Source organism: Coregonus lavaretus (assembly GCF_964263955.1).
Source record: "Coregonus lavaretus genome assembly, chromosome: 2".
Lineage (NCBI taxonomy): Eukaryota > Metazoa > Chordata > Actinopteri > Salmoniformes > Salmonidae > Coregonus > Coregonus lavaretus.
The window spans coordinates 47,689,266-47,708,338 of NC_139989.1; the positions used below are offsets into that span (position 1 = coordinate 47,689,266).

The window sequence follows — 19,073 nt, forward strand, 5'->3', positions numbered from 1 at the left end:
CATGCCTGTGCTCTTGTTATAATGTATCATTATCTCTGTGTGTCTCATATAGACGCACTGTAATGAGAGCTCTGGTATAATGGTGATTATGTAGGTTGAGCATTTTCTCATCATCCGTGACGATAGGTGAAGGGGGCTGAAGACTGGTAAGAAACCAGCAACCTAAGCAGGGCTAGTGTGGTTCTGGCTATGTGACAGTGTGAGAAGTGAATGCAGGATGTGTACTGTGCTCTACTCTTCCCTCACTGTACATTGATTAAACAGTCATTTGGGTCAATGAAATGTTAGTTGACCACAAACATGCTCATCAATGAAATTAAGGTTTTTGATCAGTTCAGTTCACTTCACGTATAACTGTGTAAGATCCTCTCTCTTCTGACTGAATGGTCATCATGTGTTCCCATCTGCTCTTCAGGTTTGGACCTCCGTTCCTGATGAGGGAGGACCGCTCCATCTCCTGGGACCAGCTGCAGCAGAGCATCCTCAGCAAGCTCTACTACCTGATGATCAACGGAGCACAGGCCCAGGTACAACACTGGAAGACCATAGCTGACACACAGCTAATGTAGTGGGTTTTCTGCCTGACATATATCTCTATACCTTGATAGACTTTGTCTAACAAGTAATACTTTTTAGTCAAAAAGTTAGGCGTCAAAATTATTGACACCCTTGTTTTCAATACCTTTCAATTCCTCACCTTGCGAGGATAACGGCACTGAGCCTTTTTATAAAATGTTTTATGAGTTGGAGAAAACATTGGGAGGGATCTTAGACCATTCCTCCATACATAATCCATTTGGATCCTTAATATCCTTTGTCTGCGCTTATGGACTGCCCTCTTAAATTCAAACCACAGGTTTTCAATGGGTTTCAAGTCCGGAGACTGAGATGGCCATTGCAAAATGTTGATTTTGTCTTGTTGGAAGATTCAAACCAAGTGGCTTTTTTGTGCTGTCTCCGCCTTTGTTGGAACAACCGCAGAACATCGGACAAACATGTAATGATACAAATGCAAACAAAACAGTCTGCTTAGATGCGTCCAGCTGTGTGACCTCTGATTGCGGTTCAGCGCAGCTTAGCATGATGTTAATCATGTCGCCAAACAGCTTTCCAGTTAGTGTCTGACTCTGTCAGGCGGCTGCATGGCCACCAGACTGTCTGTCTGTCTGTCTGCTAAAGGCTCCAGTGTCCTGCCGTTTTAGGGAGAAAACAAACAGATGACAGGTTAGCATTCCGTGAAGAGAGAAGGAGAGACAGAGATGCCGTGAAGGAAGAGTAAAAGAGTGTGAAACTTTAATTAAAGCCTAGCTTATACAATCAGTGTAAGGAGCCTACCTCAGCCAAGAGAGAGACACTCCAAATGGATGTTTTGCCAAAAAGAAATATCTAGAGCTTGAAAGGACAGATACACGACAACCTGCGGTTTATGGCAGCAATCACTTACTTTCAAAGTGAATTTTCTACCCTTATCTAATTTTAGACCACATAAATGGAGTCCAATAGTGGCAGTAAGCCAGTCAGTCTGCCTCATTTGATCCTGATGTTGCCTCTCCATTGCCTGACATCTCAGTCAGCATGGAGCTGCTCACTAGAGCAGACAGGGCGACATGCTACCTATGCTATGCTAACCATACAGATGACATGGTGCTGGTGACTGTGTATAATTAGAGAATAACAACACCCCTCCTTGACCAGGCTGTGGCTTAGACTCAGAGCTGTAATTCATCACAGGAGAATGGATATTTGGATATTTGTCACACTAACACAGAGACAGACCATGTTACACAGACAGATGATGTTATGGTAATATGTGAGGGCTTTAGCAGCAATCCTTCAGTGAAAGTCAATTGCTTAGATTGTAATGGGAAAGCATTAGTACATTATTCTCATGTGTATAAATAGTGTTGCTTTCTACCAAATCATAATGTTCTCTTAACACAAGCTGTAATTAACCCAGGTAGATTTGAAATTGAAAGAAACTGAAAGCAGTGATTTTCTCTTGGAATGTGTGTGCAACTATAACAAAGTGAAATAACAACTCTTGTTTCTAATTCAGTATTGTTTGGTCTTCTCTTGCCTCATGCAGTGTTCTGTCTGAGACAGGTAGAAGCTCAGAGGTGTAGTGTTGCGTGATGTTGAGTTTTAGCCGTGTTTTTCTTCCAACCCACCTAGCAATCATTCTGACAGGGGGTGACTTTACTCAGAGCCAGACCAAACCTAGGTGCTAATATGTTAATTTTTCCTCTCACTTCCTCTTACCTTCTCACACACCCATGCACACACCTGTCACACACGCACATACACACACATTGCTCGTCCATATATGGACATTGCTCGTCCATATATTTATTTATATATTCTTAATTCCATTGCTTTACTTAGATTTGTGTGTTTTGGGTATATTTTGTGAAATTGTTAGATATTACTACACTGTCAGAGCTACAAACACAAGCATTTCGCTACACCCGCAATAACATCTGCTAAACATGTGTATGTGACCAATAAAATGTGATTTGATTTGATTTGACCTGTTACACACACAGCTGAGCTGAGCCTCTTTCTACTTCATACACACCCCAGTGCTTTTCACACATTCTTAGACAGCAGCCGTGGGTGAGATGCGCACACACACGGGTATATACTGTATCTGTGTGTGCGCATGGGTGGTCTTTGCATGTACACACAAGTCTATCATGCTAAGCCGAAAGTGGCTAAGTACTAGATGAGAGGAAAACTAATTTCAGGTCTACTTTTGTCATCTTTCGTTTCAAGCTTTTGACAGGTAATTGACTTTGAAGACTTTGGGAAGGTTGAGGTATTCTAAGTGAAGGCGTTCACAAAAGACTGCTTAGAGACAGCATGGAAAGCTACCAGGAGGTGACGCGATAAACACTAGGACCTTAAATATGTAGCTGCTTTACACATGCATTTATAGAGGACAGTATGACCCAGTGGGAAATCCATTCTTCCATTTTAAACCATTCTGGCATTTCAGTTGGTGCAGTCATAAGGGCACTTAATGTGTTCTGTGATCGCTATCTCAGGTTGAAGACAAAAATAGAAAAACCCTCTTCAGGACCGTCTAGGGTATTTAGACAAACTGCAGGCCTCACGGATTCCTTTGAGGTCTGGTTATTCCCCCTAGGTCCAAGAATTTAGATCTAGTATCTTTATTCTAGGTTATCCCATGACAGGTCGGTGTAGAGCTGTATCCCCACACTGCATCCAAATGTACAGTCCCATAGCAGCTTTCTACATATAATACCTCAGTAGTATTGTCATTCTGTATACCTTTGCAAAGATTTCTCTTTTTTCATCATTTGAATTCATAATATAATGTCAATCCAAATGCATCAAGAGGAGTAGTGGCTCCCCCTATTGGAAATCAATTTAAGGACATCCATTTTCCCTTTCCCTCAAGTTTCAAGTTTTATTAATCATATGTACAGGATACACATGATATACACTGTCCAACGAAACGCCTACTTGCAGGTTCCTTCTCGACAGTGCAACTAAAATAAGAAATGATAAAATATAAGAATATGAACATAAAGTAAATGGCTCAGTAGAATATAATAAACATTTTAGCATAAGGATAATACAGGAAGGTACAATTTATAGTCCAATATTTACACATATATCAGAGAAGGGGGGGATTAGGGGGGAAGTGTTTAAATTGTGCAGTATTAGCAATAGTAAATGAGAGTCTGGTAGCAGCAATTGGGATGTGTGTGTATCATTAATGTACAGTGCCTTCGGAAAGTATTCAGACCCCTTGACGTTTTTCACATTTTGTTACATTACAGCCTTATTCTAAAATGGATTAAATAAAAATAAATTCTTAGCAATTTACACACAATACCCCATAATGACAAAGCAAAAACAGGTTTTTAGAAATCAGGGAGGTGACCAAGAACCCGATGGTCACTCTGACAGAGCTCTAGAGTTCCTCTGTGGAGATGGGAGAATCTTCCAGAAGGACAACCATCTCTGCAGCAGTCCACCAATCAGGCCTTTATGGTAGAGTGGCCAGACGGAAGCCACTCCTCAGTAAAAAACACATGACAGCTCGCTTGGAGTTTGCCAAAAGGCACCTAAAGACTCTCAGACCATGATAAACAAGATTCTCTGGTCTGATGAAACCAAGATTGAACTCTTTGGCCTGAATGCCAAGCGTCACTTCTGGAGGAAACCTGGCACCATCCCTTCAGTGAAGTATGGTGGTGGCAGCATCATGCTGTGGGGGTGTTTTTCAGCGGCAGGGATTGGGAGACTAGTCAGGATCGAGGGAAAGATGAACGGAGCAAAGTACAGAGAGATCCTTGATGAAAACCTGCTCCAGAGCGCTCAGGACCTCAGACTGGGGCGAAGGTTCACCTTCCAACAGGACAATGACCCTAAGCACACAGCCAAGGCAATGCAGGAGTGGCTTCGGGACAAGTCTCTGAATGTCCTTGAAAATGGAGAGACCTGAAAATAGCTGTGCAGCAACACTCCCCATCCAACCTGACAGAGCTTGAGAGGATCTGCAGAGAAGAATGGGAGAAACTTCCCAAATACAGGTGTGCCAAGCTTGTAGCGTCATACCCAAGAAGACTTAATGCTGTGATCGCTGCCAAAGGTGCTTCAACAAAGTACTGAGTAAAGGGTCTGAATACTTATGTAAATGTGATATTTAAAAAAAAAAAATATATATATATATATATATATATATATATATATATAAATTAGCAACAATTTCTAAAAACCTGTTTTTGCTTTGTCATTATGGGATATTGTGTGTAGATTGATGAGGAGAAAAAACAACATTTTAATACAGTTTAGAATAAGGCTGTAACCTAACAAAATGTGGAAAAGGTCAAGGGGTCTGAATACTTTCCGAAGGCACTGTGTGTGTGTGTGTGTGTGTGTGTGCGCATGCGTGAGTGAGTGCATGTGTGCTAAGGTGCGGAGAATCAGAGCAGGTGGTCAGTCCAGTTCAAGTGTTCAGCAGTCTGAAGGCTTGTGGATAGAAACTGTCTCTGAGCCTGTTGGTATCAGACCTCATGCTTCGATACCGTCTGCCCAACGGTAAGGGAGTGAACAGCTCATGGCTGGGGTGTGTTGGGTCCTTGATGATGCTGCTGGACTTCCTCAGGCACAGTTTCAAGTAGATGTCCTGGATGGGTGGGAACACAGCCCTTCAGACCACCAGAAACAGTACAATATCTGAAAATGTGGGACAGTAAAACAGGTGGCATTAGTTTGTAAATCTTCTGACCACCCCTGAAAGTTAAAATAACCATGTTCCACATCATCATGATGATGCGTTTTGCATCCTCATGATGATGTGACACTTTGCTTCTTTAAAACTTGACTGATGGCATGCAAAAGATTTTGGGACTGTATTAACAGTGGACTAATGAAAAAAATACCAAAATATAGTTTTTGAGTGGATTTTTCCTTTTTAAGCGTTAAACAAACCCTGAAAGGGCTGTTTGGACAGATGGGAGCTGCCCCCATCAGGATGACTGTAGTAACAGCAACCATCCCATTATTATCCTGCAATAATAATGGAAGGGTTTAGTCCAGGGGTGTCAAACTCATTTTAGCTCAGGGGCCACATGGAGGAAAATCTATTCCCAAGTGGGCCGGACCGGTAAAATCATGGTGTATATATAACTTAAAAACAACAACTTCAGATTGTTTTCTTTGTTTTAATACTATCAACATAAAACATAAAGCTGGAGCCTGAGGACAGTGTGTCCAAAATAGTACAAGCACAACATCACTATTAATCATAAAACACCTGAAGTTTATTTGAAAATTCTAAAGAAAAAGAACACACAAACACACAATGCCTCAGTGATTCACATAACTGTTTCACAGATCACAGAACTATATCAGGGTGTCATTTCTCAGGCAGAAATGTAGATACTAATAATGAAATCCTGTTCCCCAAACAAGTGCAAGAACCACAGAGTCAAGAATAGGTTAAATATACAAATAAAATAAAATCAATTAAAAACAATAGCACATCAACATAAAAACATATAAACATAAAGCTGGAGCCTGAGGACAGTGTGTCCAAAAGCACAACATCACTATTAATCATAAAACACCTCAAGTTATTTGAAATTCTGAGGACAAACAACACACAAACACACAATGCCTCAGTGATTCACAGAAGTATATCACAGATCACAGAACTATATCAGGGTGTCTCATGCAGCACTTTAAGTGGGGTTGCATAGTTTATTTGACTCCTGATACCTGGCATCTTTTAGCTTTCACCAGCGCATCAATATCAGGTGTCACATCCTGAGTGGCAGCCAACTTCAGGATGTGATTCAAGTGCTTGTGCGTGAGCCTTGAGCGCAGCTTTGTTTTATTCATGACGTTATCCATCTTTAATGACTTGCAACACAAAGCCTCCTGGTGCAAAATACAGTGAAAAGTCCAAAAATCACGTCCTCCATTTGCAGATTGCACTTTCTCTCTGAACTTTGCGCACCATCTGTAGCCAGGCTGACAGCGCGGGACCAGTCCACTCCGACCCTGTCCAGCGCGCCGACGAGTGCAGTGAAAATTTCAGCTGCTGTCGTTGTATCTGTCATCGGCACCAACTCCACGAACTCCTCGGTGACGGTCAATGTGTCATCAACTCCGCGGATGAAAATGGCCAGTTGTGCAACATCTGTAATGTCCGTGCTTTCATCAATTGCAACCGAAAACGCAATAAATAACTTTACTTTTTGCTTCAACTGGCTGTCCAAATCCACTGAAAGATCGGAAATCCTGTCTGCAACTGTGTTTCTTGTCAGGCTGATATTTGCAAAAGCCTGGTGCTTTTCAGGGCACACAATCTCTGCTGCCTTCATCATGCATGTTTTTACAAATTCACCCTCACTAAATGGTTTTGAAGCCACTGCGATTTCATTAGCAATGAGGTAGCTAGCTTTCACTGCAGCGTCACTGATGTCTCGGCTGTGAGTAAACAGACTGCTGTTTCTTCAGACCCACCAACAGTTCATTCACCTTCTCTCTTCTCCGCTGTCCTTGAAAGTTGTCATATTTGTCGGCATGAAGACTCACATAGTGGCGTCGAAGGTTATATTCTTTCAGCACTGCAACATGCTGTGAACACACCAAACATACAGCTTTCCCATTCAATTCCGTGAATAAATAGAAAGATGACAATTTTTCTTGGAACACTCTGCACTCTGCGTCCACTTTTCTCTTTTTTGACAGAGACATATTGGGGCAATGAGGGTGCCAAAGCACATAATGTTAAAAGTAGAAGCTGTAATAAATATCGCGGGCAAAACAAAGTAGCTCATCCGGACTGGCTGCACTTGCTTGACCTATTTGCTCTGGCCCGGTATAAACAGTTTGCTTGCTTAACACAATTGTTATTGCGCCATCCAGTGGACACAATTGGAACAGCAGTTTCTTTTATTGAAAAATTGCAGCTCATTTTTATACTTTACAAAATCATCTCGCGGGCCGGATTAAACCCGTTTGCGGGCCTGATCCGGCCCGCGGGCCGGACGTTTGACACCCCTGGTTTAGTCGATCTTATATGATCTATGGCTAATGAATTTCAATGCTATTATGTTATTGACTGATTCATTGACTTTAGTTTGTTTCTGACATGGAAAGTCAACATTTTCATACTCGTAGCAACAATCATCATAGAAATAGTCAATACCTTGTACATCTTTGCAATATTTACAGTATTTTCAGGATTGTAGTGTTTCAATACTTTGCAGGACGAGTCAGTTCAGTGTTCTCCTACTTACATAATGCCTTCACCACCTATTTTTGGTTCTCTCCTCTTCACAAGAATCAGTGTTGTTGTTTATCCTGGAATCCGGCCAGCAACTCACAGGAATTCATTTGAAGGAGAGGAAATCAATTTCATTTTCTGCAAAGCACTCCAGAACATCCAATCCCAGCAGGTCTCAGAGTAATATAAACACATTTCAAAGGAGAATACATTTTTTCTTCTCTTTTCATCTCCATTTTTCAGATGCAATCAAAACAAGCATAAGGAGGGTGATTATCTTTGGGTTTATTGGGTGTTTCACATCGAAATTAACCTGTGAAACTTTGGAACCATATTTTCTGTTAGTTTGTTTTATTAATTTTGTTCCTGGTAGGACCTCCACAAACTAGAACTGTTCTCTGTAAACAACAGTCTCTCCCGCATGTTCCGCAGAGATGAGGCGAAAACTAAGACAAATCTTAATGATTAATTTGGAAAGACCCACCCTTTCCTAGCGTCCTCCAAGTTTGGTGCAGAGCCCCAAGCCTGTCAGAAAGATTCAGAGGCTTTGGCCAGGGAAAATGTGGTTTGGAACTATTAACTCCAATTCATTTATTTGAACGTTTGGCTGCTCATCTTCTCTCTGGTGGCAGTATTTCAAATGGACCCATTAGAAGTTGTTTATTTTCTGTATTTTTCTGTCTAAGCCATAAAACGTTTTAGTAATCTATTGTTGTGTTTTCTCAGGCCAATTATGACCATAATAAACAGTGCCAAGTCGAAGGGTGTTATTGCTGGGGGATGTTGCCTTTACAAATCATTATTCAACCGCCACATCAGATGATAGGGCACTTTTTACTGACTACAAACCTTGACCTGTCCTGTGCAGACAGTATTTTAGAGGGTATTGCATTCATCAAATTATAATTCAAAGAACTGTGCTATCCATCACCATATGCAAGTTCACCAAGACCAGTGGGATCTGGATCCCTGATTATACTGTACACTCATAGTTGTACAGTACTCTAGTCCCTGCTCCTAACTCCAGTGGCAATGCCAATATTGATTCATTCAATAATCATCATTTTTAACCTGTGGTCGTCTTGCAGAATGCCAGAGTGCTGTTTAAGATCCGTGTGGTGGGAGGATCAGCATCCTACAGCTACCTATCCCCCCAGGATGGACGGCCGCTCTACCACCCAGCAGTGGACAGGTGAGACTGACAGCTGGTCAGACAGTTAGGTAGTGAGATGAGAAGGTAAGGCCGCGAACAGGGGGGTTCATCAAGCTAAAGTGAAGAAGTAGAGGTGTTCAAGCAAGTCTTCCAAGCATTTCAAGAGTAATGTGTCAAAGCCACAGTTTCTTCCCTCTATATTTTGTATTGGTAGCTCTTTACTGAGAGGCAGCCTGTGTAGTGGATTATGTAATGCCCATTTCTTACAGCGGTGAAATATGCAGCCTTTTTGTAAGGTTCCTTTTCAGGAAAGGGTGTCTAATGGTTTACGTTCTGTGGAAGGTAATTGCCATTTTAAAGGGCACTTTAGCAAGGCAGAATTCCTCCAGTTGCTTAGAAATGTCCATTCATCCATTTGAATGGTTGCTGGGGGGCATGGTGCTTTTCAAGTGCACAGTATTCAGAACACTTCTATTTGATGATGATGCTACAAGACTCATTAATGTATTGATATTTCAGTAAAACTACTAAATTGCTGTAAGAGTGCCCCTCAAAGGTTTATGTGATTTCTTTCGACCTTCAACAACACCATCAGTAAAAACATTAGCAGTTCAATCAATACCTATCCCTTACTTTGGAAAATAAAATGATTGGAAGGAGAATTCTTCTTCCAGCATATAGGTTGTCTGCTATCCCACTGCGCTCCTTTGACCAGTATAGATGCATTTATCCTGTTGCTATTTTGTGGGTGCCCATAGCCAGCCTTCAGCATGGGCAGGGGTGTGTAGAGTCATAATAGTAGCTGTGATGGTGGTAAATGAAAGCAGCTATAGCCTGTGGAGAGATACATGTACTGTCTCTACAGATCTGTAATCTCCTGGGCTCATACTGAGAGGCACCCCATAGCCATGAAGATCACTGTGTAATGAAATTCTGTTAGAAGTGTTCGCTTGAAGAGTTCAGCTGGCTTTGCTTGACTCTCAGCCCAGAATATAATGTAGTTTACCTGCGGGACCCCCGAGCACAATATGTATACAAACAGGCACAGACATTGTGATAGTGAATTTACTATTCTACTCTCTGCCAATAAAACTGTAGACAATCTTGCCAACTGATCTGAGAGATATTTCTGCATTCAAATACTGTATAATTGAGTCCTTTTGAGGCTGGATGGATCTCTCAAGGCCATTATAAAAACACAACTGTCACAGAAGATTTGAGTCAAGAAAACACGCTTCATTGTAGTAGAAACTGAGAAATAAATTGTTTCTCTGTATTGTCCCCATTCCACCTCTTCTACTGCTCATGAATAACTAGCAGATTTAAGGAAAATCCCCAATTAATCCCTCACAAATTGTCTAAAATCCCACCTACCATTTAATTTAAGACCTATTTATAACTGATCCAATTAGTGGAGCTGGGTTTCTGGTGTGGCTCTATCACACCAAGAATAGCCTCATTCATTGCTTTAGCTGTTAGGGTTTGGTAAGGCACATAACACTTTTAAATTAAATCAATCTGATTCATAACATGCTTTATATCCCCAACATGATGATATAAAATGCTGTCAGGGTTTCAAGGGGCCTACAGTAACGTTAACACGGGCTCTGAATGAAAAGCTAATGTTCAACTACTTTCTTGACCTGACGAAGATCCAACTCGGATCAAAACGTTGTCTATATTGTGCGTCTGATTAAATCACCATGGGAACGTACCAGAGTTGTGGACATTCCTTTTTTCTTCATCTACTTCCTTACCATCCATTGTGCTTTAAACATATGCTGTTGTGTGAATAGTTTGTGGATATTCTGTTTCTTCAGCCTCTGAAAATGCACTTCTGAAAGCACTATCTAGAAATCCATGATCTGCAACTTTTTTTGAATCCCAGCATGTGGTGGATCTTTAATTGTAAGGTCATGCTGACACCTAGTGGCTGTACAGAGTCTATAAATACATGCTGCTGCACAAAGGCCCTCTATGAAAAGGTCTCTATGCCGCATTTCCAATGAGGATTTACCCAGTGTTTTACCCAAAAGGCTCAGACTTTTCTTTTTCCATCTATGTGGGCCGGCACCCGTGTCTCACTAGGCCATGGCTAGGTTGTTTTTGCAGAGGTTGTTTTTGTATGATCTTCTACGTAGAAAATAACAATCATTGATGATGTTCTTTTTCCCTGATTTAGTGCCTGGTCTTGTCCACTCTGTTCTAATGAGGCTTGTGGGCATTGTAGAGGGAAACAGACACATACGTGTTCCTGATAGTCTTATCTTTCAGTGATGGGGTCATAATATTTTGTAGCTTAAACTGTTCAAAAGATAGAGCCACATTTCTCTCACGACCCCATTTTCAAATCTGGTGACCCCACATGGGGTTGTGACCCCTAGTTTGGGAAACGCTGGCTAACATTACCATAAAACACTGGTGGCCCACTGGTGAGGAGGGTAAGACTCAATGGAAAAGCACCATAACAAAATGTACATACCACCTGAATAATAGGTGGACAGTGTGCGAAAGGGATTAGTTTCACCTTGCTAATCTGATGACCTTTGACCCTTTTGTTCCCAGAGCTCTTAATCTCTGTGGCTCAGGAGGACCGCCCCATGTGAAGCTCATCATCGAGTGGGAACACAGAATCAAAGACTGGTCAGTCAATCTCAGTGACACTCTATAACTTTATTCTAGCCCTGTATTATTGTAGACCTACTGTAATCATTAAACAGTATGTATGCTGCTGCACATGCCTTATTATAGTAATGGCTGACAGCCTCTTTCTCTCTCTGTGTGCATGTTCCCAACTTTGTGTGTGTGTGTGTGTGTGTGTGTGTGGTCTCCTGCAGCCTGTTTGGAAACATCCAGGAGGAGGTGGTGAAGGATGCTGAGAGTGTGAGAGGCCAGCATCAGCAGCACGTCCAGCAGCACAGCTGTACCCTGGACGAGTGCTTTCGGCTCTACACTAAAGAGGAACAGGTACATTATCTCCCTCCTACAGGCAGGCAACAACCACTGCTGAGTGCAATCTGTTCTCTCCCCATTGAACTGGGGTGTCAAACTCATTCCATGGAGGACCTAGTGTCTGCTGGTTTTAGTTTTGGAGATAATGTACCTGTTCCTCTAGTTTTTTAATCCCTAGACAACCAGGTGAGGGGAGTTCTTTACTAATTAAATATAATAATATGCCATTTAGCAGACGCTTTTATCCAAAGCGACTTACAGTCATGCGTGCATACATTTTTTTTTTTTTTTTTTTTTGTGTATGGGTGGTCCCGGGGATCGAAGCCACTACCTTGGCGTTACAAGCGCCGTGCTCTACCAGCTGAGCTACAGAGGACCACAATTAGTGACCTTAATTAATCAATCAAGTACAAGGGAGGAGCGAAAACCCGCAGACACTCGGCCCTCTGTGGAATGAGTTTGACAGTGCCATAGAACCTTATGTACCGAATCCACTGACTGAATCACTGACGAGGAGCAAAGAAATCCTTGCTACCATTATATACTGTATTTTTGTTTATAGGGGAGACTGCCTCTAGTTTGAAACGTTCCTTTAAGGGATAGTTCATCCAAATAGCTAATGAATTAATCTTATGCTACCTTAACAAAAAGATGCACATTTGTTATTTGGATGAACAATCCCTTTAAGGACATCATTATGGAATCCATAATGCCTCTTACAGACCCCCCAGTGTTATCAGATGCAACGTCAACAGTAACATCAAAGGATGTGAATGCAGTGATATGACCCCAAGAACAAAATCTGCCTTCAGTCAAATCAATCAAGATGACCTGAGGTGGAATTAATTTTCCCATCAGTGGAGTGTTGGTATTCTATTAGAGCTGTGAATGGACTGAGTTCCTGCTGGGAACTGCCATCTGTATCCCCGGCCTGCTTTAGCTTAACTGTACCTGCACCCAGCTCTGTGTCTGAACGATTTATGAATCAGAATCCATTTTGTCCTCCGAATGCTTGGTTGATCTTCCTGCTCCCACTTATACTGTACCACAATATGTTGTTTACACTCATGCCACATCTCCATGCCCCTCCATACCTCGTTATATGAAGAGGTTGTTTCAGGGAACGTCCTGAATATCCAATAGGTAAGAGGTGTACAAGAATTTCAAAGCCTGTAATTTGGTTTATGTAATATGCGACATAGACGTCCAGAACATGTCCTCCTCAAGAGCCTTCTCATAGTTTCTACCTGAGCACTGTAGTCTTTGAGTCCTATGTCTGCTTCTGATAGGAGTGAATCCTTTTCCATTGCCATTCATGAGGCAAATGACTAAGCTTTCTTTAGCTCCATTCGTGACCAGATTAGTATCCTCGACTGAACATTAAGGTTATTGGATACAGCTGCCTCCATCTCCTTCCTCCACTCTTCTTCATGAACACTAATCAGAGGGATTAGAATTCCAGAGGCAGTCGCCCCGGCAACAGGTTGTGAATGAGACTGATAAATGAGGCTTCACATACTGTACTGATGAAACAGACACGGTCTCATGCACAGAGCTATCACCTGAAGACCACCGCGACCTGTATCAGACCACGTTTCGTGTCATTAGCATCTTAAAGGTTTTGGTCCATCTAAAAACAAATGTTTGCTCCACCTGCTTCAAACTGCTGTAAAAACAATATTTTTTGTTATTGTTATTTCACAGTGATCTAGATGGTACTATTCAGTGCTTGTTTTTTCACATAAACTGAAATTGAGCGAACAGTGTAGAATTTAGCAACCAGGAAATGTTCACTAGATAACACAGCCACAAAGTCAGAACAGATGCCGCTTGGACGGGAGAAATGAATAGGCATATATCACAGCCAATCACAACACTGGTGGGTAAGTAATACTATGAAAAAAGATTTTGTATTTTTTTGACATGGATAAATACTCTATCTTTCTCTCTCTGTTTCTCTCTGTGTCTCTCTCTCTCTCTCTCTCTCTCTCTCTCTCTCTCTCTCTCTCTCTCTCTCTCTCTCTCTCTCTCTCTCTCACTCTCTCTCTCACTCTCTGCCAGCTGGCCCCAGACGATGCATGGAAATGTCCCCACTGTAAGCAGCTGCAGCAGGGCATGGTGAAGATGAGCCTGTGGACGCTGCCTGACATCCTCATCCTCCACCTCAAGCGCTTCCGGCAGGTGGGCGAGCGCCGCAACAAGCTGGCCACACTGGTGCGCTTCCCTCTGGCCGGCCTGGACATGGCACCCCATGTGGTGAAGAGAAGTCAGAGCACCCGGCTGCCCCCCCACGGCCCTCTGCCCTCCGGCTCCCTGCACCCGGCCTGGAAACAGCCCCGCCCACCCGACATGGCCCCTCCAGACTTCCTATATGACCTCTATGCCGTGTGTAACCACCACGGAGGAATGCACGGAGGACATTACACAGGTTTGTATGGAGGGACTGTCTGGCTGTCATATTCACATTCTGTAAATGTTCTATGAAATATCAGTCTCAGTGAAAGTGGTCTTAATCAGCAAGGTGTCTTGAAGTGAGATCCAGTCCAAAAATGTGTTTGATGATGATAATAAAGATATGGTGATGGTTTGTTCAGTATGTATGGAAGTACACACAGTTGTGCATGTCTGAACAGGTGTCTGTGTCTCTGTGCAGCGTTCTGCAGGAACTCAGTGGACGCCCAGTGGTATGGGTATGATGACAGCAGTGCAGAGCCAGTCCCAGAGGGGGAGGTGTGCACACGGGGAGCCTACATCCTCTTCTACCAGAGACGCAACACCATCCCTCCATGGTCAGCCAGCTCCTCCCTCATAGGTGAGCCATGTTGACAAGTCTTTTAATTAAGCAACAGTCTGCAATATGTCCTACAGTTCTATTTTGTCATTTCAATAGATGATATATACCAATTGGTTCTAGAAGAATACTGACCTTTAGAGGTCTTTAGTTGAAAGTATATCCATGAAATGGAAATAAGGCTTCTGAAATCCATTATTGGGGAAATGATGGCTTTCATCACCCAATAATGAATGGCACTTCAATGACAGTATCCAGACATTTTTCTAAATTGAAGCATTAATGTTGAAATCAAAAGAGTATATAATTGACAGTGTGTAATAACCTTGTCCATCATAGGATTGAGGTACAGTAAAGGCGTCTGCATACTAGGTTCGGTTTGCTTCTAGTAGAACTCGGCTAGGCAAAGTGAACGTCTGTGCCTCGCATACTCCCTTAAAAGACCTTCGCTTGGAAAACGAGAAAAAAGCGGCAATGGTACTGTTTGTCCCTCTTGAGACGCCGTTAGGCTGTATACACTTCCTCAAAATAATCTGAATTAATCTAAGATAACTCAAGAAATCTGTCATTAATTTTGACGTTTTTGCAGAGGAGATCTTAGTCCTGCATTTTTACATCTAAATAATATGTTTGGTGCACTGTTCCTCAATGAAAAACTTTGGCTACCGACTTCGGGCTTTTTTTTGTGTGCCCAAACAGCCGAAAAAAACGTTATCGAAGTCCAAAACTAACAAAAACGTCACAAAATGTTGTCATAATATAAGCACGAACTCTTCCGAACTCTAGGAGAAGAGACAGGTTTGTATGCATTAGCTGTGTTGAGAGGCCAGTAGATGGCACTATGCTCTGTGTAACAGTGTTCTACTACCTCTGCAGGCTCCACCAGCTCCTCCACGTCAGACCACTGGCTGATCCGTCTGACGGGGGACAGTAAGAGGGGCAGCCTGGTCTCTGGGGGGTCCACCTCTGGCCTTCCTGGCCCCACACCAACCCCCGAATCACCAGAGCTTCCTGTGTTCCATGACGAGCCTCTCAAAACAGAGACAGGTGAGTGGCCCACATAAATAAAAACACTATGGCTCGCTGTGTCTGATTGGTCTGAAGTTCTGGTTGTTACTCAAAGAGGATTATCTCTGTGTATAGTGATTTAATTTCATCATTAAAAAGCAGATGATTATGTAGATATGTCAATCAATGGACCATTATAAAAGAGGAGGAATATGAGGAAGAATCCTAACTGTGTTTGTTTTTCTCCTGGGTCCAGATGGGTTTGAGAATAAGCCATTTGTCCGAGGCACTCAGGGTAGGAGCGTGAGCATGAGGTCACCCACTAAGACCAAGGACACCCTGAGCAAAGTGCTGCCCCTGCGCTGGTCCTTTGGCTCCAAGGACCGCCGCAAACCCTCCGCCCCCAGGCCAGGGGAGCTGGTGGAGTACCTAGAGTCAGGGCGCAGGCCGCGGTGCACCAAGGACCCCATCATCACCCTGGTGGCCACCCCGCCCCAGGGGAGGCTCTCGGAGGGCGGGCACAGGGACCTGGGAAGCTCCCCCAGTGGGAGCAGCCTGAGCTGCATGGACAGGTCCAACTCTGAGGCCTGCGACTCCCCAAGAGTACCAGAGGGCCAGAGCAGGCCTGCCGTAGAGAGGAGCTCCAGCCTGGGGCTCAATATCATCACTAAAGCCAGGGATGACAGTTCACTGGGCCGGAGGTCCTCCAAGAGGATCAGGCAGGACCAGGGCAGGACCCTGGACCCTCACCCCCATAGAGGCTCCACTGCTGGGGTCCACATAAGCCACAGTGCCCCCCCAAGTAGGGACTCCACACTGAAGAGGCCGAAGGCCCAAGCAGGGCTGACCTCCAGGGTAGGGGCACAGAGGGAGGCGCTGCAGGCTGGTCTACAGCCTGAGGAGAGGAAGGGGACGAGGGGTGAGGAGGTTAGGAGCCACGACAGCCTCTTGTCCTTTTTCAAACCAGGCTTCCTGAAGAAAGACACTCAGAGGACACCTAGCAAGGGGGAGGAGGTCCGGGCCAATGGCCATGGACGAGCAAGCAAGGTGGCAAACGGGAGTTCGTCTAAACTCTCCCTCTCCAATGGGACCCTGAACAGAGTAGCGCTGGAGGAAAAGAGGGCCAACGGCACCCCTAGAGGTGACTACCGTCACAGCAAAGGGCAGCTTATCAACGGGAGGGCAGGGAATCACAGCTCTGCGGCGGACATCAAGCGTGCCCATAGCTCCAGCAACATCCAGACCAAACTGGACTTGACCTTGCGCAGGTGTGCCTCTCTGCAGAGGAACGGGCAGGTAGCTCCCCCAGCCCCCGGCAGCAGCCTGGCCACAGACAAGCCCAGCAATGCCACCCTGCAGCGGACACGCTACAGCACCACCTCCCTGGGCAGGCAGCAGAGACCCGTCCCCGATTCCTGCTTCTGACTCCCTCCGCACCGCCTGGCTAACTGGCTTTAGGGTTATTATGTTAGTATTAGCTGAGCAGTCTGACCACCACTGCTAGAGCAGAGGAATAATCACAGTGTTACTATAAGACAGGTTCTCAGGGGAGGCTTTGCCAACAGCTGAGATCAGTAATGCAGTGCGTAACTGTTAACTGTCTGTCATTGTCTTCTGTTTAATGTAAGTGCCTCTGTGACAGTTCAGAATGGTTGTTTGTTGAACACTGGAACCACGCTATTGACACACATCACATCCAGACGGTCACCAGGTCTCTGTAGTATAGCCAGCAGAGCTGTTGTTTCTGGTGCATCATGTACCCTCTGTTAACCCTGATGTTTATTGACGTATTATCTTTGTGTGTAAATGAATCTATGCAGACTGTGTACAATGGAGAGGTACAACTGCTGTATTGTGATCATATTTATTCCACAAACATGTCAAGCATCTTTCTTGGTTGTATGTTGTCCTTGATTTTCTATTGATGTAACCATGGAGGAATATCCTGCACAAAATAATTAAATTAATTGATTGTCTTTCTGTGCTTCCACTGCAAACTGGCTGCTAGGACCTCATACACTTATGTTAATTGCTAATATTCATCATGTATCATCCATTGTCACTGGCAACTGAAAGAAACAAGTACTGTAATAACCTGGTTGTTACACACCTGTTACTGACTCCTGTACTGTAACGCCGGTGTGTGATTGGAGGAGAAGTAAGGGTAGAGGATGAAAGGTGATTTATGTTCATAACTAACATGATTGAAATAATGGGTTGAGAAGAGGGTAGTTGGTACACCATGATGGTCTTGTATATTCCACAATAGATTGAATGGATCTTGAACCAAAGTTTGTGTCAATCAGAACATTCATCAGGACCCTGATAAAGGTCTAGAGACTCTAGTTTAAGATTAATTGTGGAGCATATAAATCAAATCAAATGTTATTTGTCACATGCGCCGAATACAACAGGTGTAGGTAGCCCTTACAGTGAAATGCTTACTTACAAGCCCTTAACCAACAATGCAGTTTTAAGAAAGAAGACCAAAAAAAATCACACAAAAAAATACTATATAAAATAATACGAAATAAAAGTAACAAATAATTAAAGAGCAGCATTAAAAATAACAATAGCGAGGCTATATACAGGGGGTACCGGTACCGAGTCAATGTGCGGGGGCACCGGTTAGTCGAGGTAATTGAGGTAATATGTACATGAGGTAGAGTTATTAAAGTGAATTGGCTGATGACACTAACTCACATTTTATGCCTTTTTTATTCACTTGTTCTCGTCAATTGTGTTGCTGCAACCTTATTTAACTTTTCTGTATCACTTTGTTTACCAAAACGAGCACTTGTTTTGGAAATTACCCTAAATGAAGGATGGTTTCCTTGGGAGGACATGTGTTGAGTATATTTGATATGCAACTTTTGTAAAAGTCTACATTTTATACCTGATTTGTAATTATGTAAATGAAGGCTCCAGATGATACAATCAGATAATGTATGCTTCAGATCAGAGAGCAAGGACAGGATAACGCACAAGTGGACTTTAATTGTTAACTTAACATATATCTTGTATCTGCCTGTAATATCTGCTTATTACCATACTGGAATTTATTTGAATTTCAAATTAAACACAGCTTTTCTCACAACAACTCTCTTTATTATATCATAATACAAACGAGGAGATATTCAGTTGCATGTGTCATTGTGTCTATCTAACTTGGACTTTGAACTGCCTCAGGTTCCGCTCTTTTCCCCACCACATCATACCAGCTTATCTTACAAGACCAAGGTGTAGAGAACAACTGTTAACAAAAGTTGATCTATTGTGGAGAAAAAATTGCATTCCACATTTTTCTTCAATTCATCATCCGGTGTGTCATACATGTTTTGATGATATTGAGTGAGCACATTCCAAATTGTTCTCTTGCCATGTGAGCTGTGCTCTTAGGG

At 43.1% G+C, this 19,073-nt stretch overlaps 1 protein-coding gene across 1 annotated transcript in view; it reads left to right on the forward strand.

The window, feature by feature from the left end:
- Nucleotides 1–18,812, forward strand: part of LOC311101598 (ubiquitin carboxyl-terminal hydrolase 43-like) — a 92,617-nt gene extending 73,805 nt beyond the window's left edge. The window contains exons 8-15 of the mRNA XM_084142728.1: nucleotides 416–527; nucleotides 8,857–8,960; nucleotides 11,487–11,564; nucleotides 11,759–11,888; nucleotides 13,935–14,301; nucleotides 14,527–14,685; nucleotides 15,541–15,711; nucleotides 15,929–18,812. Coding sequence (XP_083998854.1) covers nucleotides 416–527; nucleotides 8,857–8,960; nucleotides 11,487–11,564; nucleotides 11,759–11,888; nucleotides 13,935–14,301; nucleotides 14,527–14,685; nucleotides 15,541–15,711; nucleotides 15,929–17,097 — 2,290 coding nt within the window. The 3' untranslated portion in view covers nucleotides 17,098–18,812. The remainder of the gene's footprint in view (nucleotides 1–415; nucleotides 528–8,856; nucleotides 8,961–11,486; nucleotides 11,565–11,758; nucleotides 11,889–13,934; nucleotides 14,302–14,526; nucleotides 14,686–15,540; nucleotides 15,712–15,928) is intronic.
- The last annotated feature ends 261 nt before the right edge of the window (nucleotides 18,813–19,073 follow it).